This window comes from Python bivittatus, unplaced genomic scaffold, assembly GCF_059951505.1.
Source record: "Python bivittatus isolate LINGU-HERP-01145 unplaced genomic scaffold, Pbiv_v1 ctg000670_np1212, whole genome shotgun sequence".
Classification (NCBI taxonomy): domain Eukaryota; kingdom Metazoa; phylum Chordata; class Lepidosauria; order Squamata; family Pythonidae; genus Python; species Python bivittatus.
The window spans coordinates 365,001-371,256 of record NW_028277094.1 but is presented as its reverse complement, the minus strand read 5'-3'; the positions used below and the strand labels follow the sequence as shown (position 1 = coordinate 371,256).

Genomic DNA, 6,256 nt, shown 5'->3' with positions numbered 1-6,256 from the left:
CCCACAGAGTTCATGCTTGGGGTTTTCTGCTTCATGCGTCCAACTAGATCAGTGTTGTCCAAACTTGGCCACTTTAAGATGAGTGGACTTCAACTCCCAGAATTCCCCAGCCCACATGGTTGAAGTCCACTCATCTTAAAGTGGCCAAGTTTGGACAACACTGAACTAGATGGTCTGTTTCAGGTTACTGCATGACTGACCTGGATGGGTGGGCGCCACTGTTCCTCTGTGTCCAGCAGTCTTGGACTGGCACGATTGTAAAGGCCATTTGGCCAAATGCAGGTAGGCTAGCAAATTGACACCTGGGATGGGTGAACCTATTCATTTTGGCTTCTCCCCATTTCTCATTTCTGCAAATGTGTCTCGTTTAGTTTGTCAACTGGAGTATTTTTTAAAATGAAGAACAAGCTAAAATGTGTATATAGTTCGGTACCCATTTTCTACTGATGTATTTGTGCTTGCAATTTGGCTTTACGCAAACATTGGTAAAAAAAAAATGTTCCCCCTATAATTTATTTTTGTACGTTATTTCATGAAACGATGCATTGTCTTACAAACTTGTTTTGTCTTAAAAGTCACATTCTCCTTAAAGCTTGTATTTGTGTTTAAGAAATCTGAACAGATTTATCTCTTTCACCAGGCTTTTAATGATGAGATGGGTTTTGTGTTTATATTATTGCGATTTTTCATTTTTCGTTGTAACTTTTAATAGTGGGATTTTGAATTTAAATTGGGTTAGCTACTTGGGTGCTTCCTAGAAAAGAACAGGGCAGGAAAAGTTGAAACCGTTAACAATAAAATAAATCATATTGGTGAACCGTTTTACAAAATCCAGAGAACTGCATGCTTCAAATTACAACTTTTGCTTTGCGCATTACTTCAAAAATGCAAATTAAATAAGTTTGGATTCCAATATGAATTATACTGGAATGCCATATAACTCATACTCATAAGGGAACTGTGGCTAAACAGTTTTATATTCTGTATATTCCTGTATATTCCTCTGATGACCTCTGGGTTTGCAATTATGTTCCTGGTTGCATTCATCCTTTAGATTTTTCACTTGCCATGTAAACTTTGTGATTGTGTAGACTTAAAAGATGTTACCATTATCCTAGTTATTTAATGTCTTTAGAAAAGGAGAGGAAAAGAAATGACTGCAGTTCTATTTCATACAACCACGTGGTCTGCAACAAATCTCTGCTGGAAAAGAATTACCATTATATTTTGCTGCGGTGGCTGCTAATGCTTTATTTAAAAAAAAAAATCTATACTTTACAAAAGTCTTACTTACTTATACTTACATTAAGTCTTTTCCTAGCTTCCCTGTGTCAACAGTGTTAATCTGGGGGCCACAACCATGTGATCGAAGCCCTTCCCCTTTTTATGTATGTCACAATGCACATTAAAAAGAGGGCAGGGCTTTGATCTCATGGTTGTGGCCACCATCTTGACCTTTCTGACCCCCTCCCTGCGGACAAACCTGTTCCTTTCTGTTTGAATCCTCCCTCATGTGCTTCACTCAGGAATACATGACCAGCTGGGTTGGGATCCTTCTTCTCAGATACAGCTGACTGTTAAATATGCATGAAAGCATTGATTGATATTATGTATTGATATTCTATCCCCATACAGATATAGTAGGGCTGCCTGCAGCTTCTTCTGCACAAACAGTGGTTGGGGGGGGGGGTTGCTGTGCGTGCACATGGACATGGGCATTTCAGAGCAGCTATGCAAACCTTGCAAACCACATGGCTGCTTTAGATCTTCCAAGAGAGGAGCTTCATTCCCACTCGCTCCCACTGCAAGAGCAGCTCTTTTGCATATTTTACATAGCCTACACATTCCCACTGGATTTGTAAGAACTGCGGTACTCAGTTCCCAATGAAAGCAACTCCCACTGAAACCAATGCGGGTTCAAAGAAAAGTTCATTTATTGGAAAGTAGTAGTGTACAGCTCTAAAGCATTGCTGGAACTGAGTCTCGCACACGCCGAAGCTTAGTTTTACCCCATTCCTATTCCAACCCCCCCCCCCTTCTGTCTTTTAATCTCTTTTGCGCATGTTGAAGATTCCCTCTGGTTCTCACATTGGTACGACCTTGGGCATTCCTGAGAGCCAGATAATAGTCCATCTGTGCCTAACAGTTTACCTCCCAACCTTCCTTCCCTTCCTCCCCATCACTGTAATGGCAGAAACGAAGCAAGCAAACTAGTAGGGCAATTGATTGATTGTGAGGATTCTGGCAGGATTTGAAAGATCATGTTCTATGTCTCACCCACGCGACAAGCAAAGTTCTTGGTGCCAAAAGAAAGCCCTCAAACAAATATTTTCAAATTCTAGGCATAACATTGACCTAGGTTAGGCTTCCCTTAAGGGAGAAATGTGACTAAAGACTTCATGTGCTTCAGCAATAGATACATTTATTTGCAAAGAGACACAATGAACATAGAAAGAGGGATCTCTTAATATAAACACCTTCCAGGGACCTATAGAATAACCTCACAGAGCAGATTTGAATCTGGGATTCCCCAGTTCTGGCCTGACACATTAACTAATCAAGAATTAACATTCAGATTGGGGAAGTTGCAACCCATGAAGAGCCTCTCCCACTCTGCTGCTTATTTAACAGAGAGGAAAGGTCAGAATGCTTCGTGCTACACAAGAAAACCCTTCTAGTTCAAGAGATTCCAAAACTAAAGGACTCTTAACCTTAAAGGAAAGGAAAAGAAGTAGCTTTATGGATGGTATCTGACCCATTGATCTGCAACAGAAGACTCAACATTGCCTCTGAGAAGCCCATGGATGAGTCCTGTGTCCCAAACATTGAAGTAGGATTTTATAGGTAAATCGTACCAAGTATGCATGACTCTAAACCAATGTTTCTCAACCTTGGCAACTTTAAGATGCGTGGACTTCAACTCCCAGTATGCTGGCTGGGGAACTCTGGGAGTTGAAGTCCATGCATCTTAAAGTTGCCAAGGTTGAGAAACACTGCTCTAAACCATGCTCTTTATTTACAATCCCTATATTCAAGACATAATTACCCTTCTAATACATGCAGATTCTGGGAGGACTATGCACTGGAAATGCTGAAAATGCACTTTGCTTCCTGTTCCCCCAGGATCAGCCACTTCTGCTTGTCAACAATGGGATTTAAGTTGACTTTTAGGTGAATTTTAATCCTAAATGACACATACTTGGTCACTAGCTCATTTTTACATGTCTGGACCATGATATCCGTAGAGAGGAGTGTGCAAGGATGAGAAAGGCTGTTCTACAGTCACAGAGGTTTAATGAGGAACAAGATGTGAGACAATTCATAGTAACTGGGTTCAGACATCTCACTAACTATGACTAGTTGATTAAAGAGGAGCTGGCTGAAATCATGAGAGTAAACCCTAAACCATCATTCGCAAAACACAACAGCTGGATTCACACCCTACATTAAGTCAAAATCAAAACCTTCTTCATGATTTAGCAGGATGCCCAGAGTAAAATAAGTACGGGTTAACCAAAATTGTTATGTTCACAAACTAAGAGACCACATTATATTTTAACTTAACAACAGGGGCTATTTCACACAATGTTATAAGACAATGAAGCAGTTTCCACAAGATGCTGAACCATAAACTACTTGGGCCCATTTTAGCCTTGACTAACATGCAGGGCAAACTAAGCCACAAAGAAACAATTGGAAGCAGTGTTGTAATAAAATGAACCAGAAGTAGTAATAAAATTGTGTTCATTGTGGTATTGTTCTCAATTTAGACAACCTCCCTTGCCTACTCTCTCTCCCAAAGACAGTAATTTTATTTTTCTAATTCTATTTCTCTTACATGCATATAATAATATGAAAACCTTCCCTTAACTAATTCATGCTTTGTTCAAAGAACCTTGCTTGTAAAATCCAATCTGTCTGGCCGACTCAAACTCAGTTGTATTTATAGCAGTCTTAGTGAAACTAGGTTTGTTGTTACCACATGTTATGTGAAATGGCTTGGCTCCAAACCTTTAAGAATGCTCTTGCAAGATTCATCAATTTCAGATATTTCACGTTCTGAGAAGTTTTCTGCATTTTTACAATGATTGGGAGGTGAGGGCATTCTTGAAGAGTCAAGAGTGTCTTGCTCTGCATTGGGGCCACTGGTCACAACTCACCTACAGATCACAATATCTGTGGACTATCTGTTATTAACAGTGAGGATTTTTCTTTTTGGTAGAGAGATATTTAACTCTTCTCCACATGATTTTCTGGTGAACAGATGGGTTTCCTGATGGAGAAATTCATGTGCGTTTTCTCCCTACTAGTTTTCATTCAGTTCTGATTTCCAGATTCTTTCAATGGGAAAAAAATGTTTGTGAATTTCTCAGGATGGTCTTTGGAGATCTTCAACTTAGTGTTGAAGTGGCCAAGGGGCACGTGTGAATGTCCTGACTTTTACTGAACAAACATTTCTCCAAAGGTCTACAGCCTTGTGGACTTCCCACATTTCCATTCAACCCCAAGGGAAGACATAGAAGGGAACTCAGTAACAATGCTACATAGCTGTTAATGGGAAGTCTGGCCCCTGAAAAAGAGTTGGAGATCTTCTTTCCCTGCAGATGTTTCAAGAAGTTTTCCATCCAACATCCAATTTCATTGCTCACAAATTTAGTGACCAATTCTGAAAGGCCAATCTAAGCCCCACTGTAAACTGATCAATAGGGAAAAGTAGACAAGCCTCTCCATGGTCCCAGGAGATGCCAGACAATGTTGGTGAGTGGTGTGTACACATGCACTGTACACACTCTTCCAGAACAATAAGTTCCTTTCATCGGATTAGGGTTTAACACCTTAAGTAAACTCATGAGGACTACACTATAGAACATGTTCCCTTGGCAGACTGTTTGAATAGAGGGAGGGCTCTGCGTCCTGAAAATACATAACATTGCAAGGGTTCAAGATTTTTCAAAGCCTGTTGCCTCAATTCTCAAGCAATAACCTTTATTCCTATGAACAATATATGCATGGTTATGCTGATTCTTTTGTCATAGTTTTATGAACTCCTGGGAAGCTGGAGAAAGTTAAAGATGTAGAACGTAAGTGTGGTGAGTGTGTGTTGTATGCATATATATTCACATATACAGTATTTGTATTTGCATTTGTTTATGTATGTGTGTATATATATGTATATGTGTGTGTATACACTCATACATACATACACATACACACACAAAGCAGTTTTTACATGCACTAAACCTGTAGACTTCCTGATGGAAAACAAAGCTTCTTCAAGTATCTCAAACAGTTCCTTGGAGAAGGAAGGGAAGGGAAGGGAAGGGAAGGGAAGGGAAGGGAAGGGAAGGGAAGGGAAGGGAAGGGAAGGGAAGGGAAGGGAAGGGAAGGGAAGGGAAGGGAAGGGAAGGGAAGGGAAGGGAAGGGAAGGGAAGGGAAGGGAAGGGAAGGGACCAATTAGAATGAAAAGAAAAATATACAACTGTGTGCTACTTCTCCTTAGAAATCACTGCTTGGTCAGTTTCTCCTTCCACATGCTGAATTGCATCTGACCACACTAGTGGAATAAAACCGGTTGACTTTGAGCGACCAGATTTCAATAATGATACTTTTCTGGACCGTTTGACTGTAGAAATAAGGAAAGATAAGCATCCAGTGAGAATGTTGTGCTAGTATTAGTGAAAGAAGATGAGCAAAAGAAAACTGCAGCAGCATTTCAACATCTCTGTTCAGTAAGGAACGTTTCCTGGGTTCTGTCTCCCCACCCCAACAAGCAATACCTTGGGCCATTCAAATCAGAAATAAAGGCAGCATCAATGGTCATCAAATATATTCCCCATTTTTAAAAAGTGGAATTCAAATGAGAATGAGGTGCTCAGCTTACCAGTAAGGGACCTGTTCAGCTTGAATTTGGGATCAGTTTCCCCACCTGATGAATATGAGTCATCTTCCTACAATGAAGAAGTGAGTCAGTGAATTATTTAATCGTTTAGAAATAATTGCAGCCAAGAGAACTTGAAATGGCTATTGGGAAGTAGAAGCAAGGGCACTCAGAAGTTGTAGCTTTGTAGCTCATGTACAAAGCCTGAAGGGTTTCTGCCTGATTAACAACTTCACTGATTAAGTTGAAGGATCACTGTATGTTCCTAATCTCCAATCTTATAGATCTTTATTATAGGAGTTGAAAAACTACACCAACCCCCCCCCCCAGCCCCAATATTTTAGCCAAGAACATTGAAATCTCATATATTCTAGAAAT

General features: G+C 40.2%; 1 protein-coding gene across 1 annotated transcript in view; it reads right to left on the bottom strand.

The window, feature by feature from the left end:
• Window positions 1-5,440: 5,440 nt before the first annotated feature.
• Window positions 5,441-6,256, bottom strand: part of LOC103055351 (sodium/hydrogen exchanger 2-like) — a 22,486-nt gene continuing 21,670 nt past the window's right edge. Inside the window, exons 11-12 of the mRNA XM_088151559.1 lie at window positions 5,882-5,948; window positions 5,441-5,623 (exon numbers count right to left, since the gene is read on the bottom strand). Of these exons, the coding sequence (XP_088007685.1) occupies window positions 5,487-5,623; window positions 5,882-5,948 (204 nt within the window). The 3' untranslated portion in view covers window positions 5,441-5,486. The remainder of the gene's footprint in view (window positions 5,624-5,881; window positions 5,949-6,256) is intronic.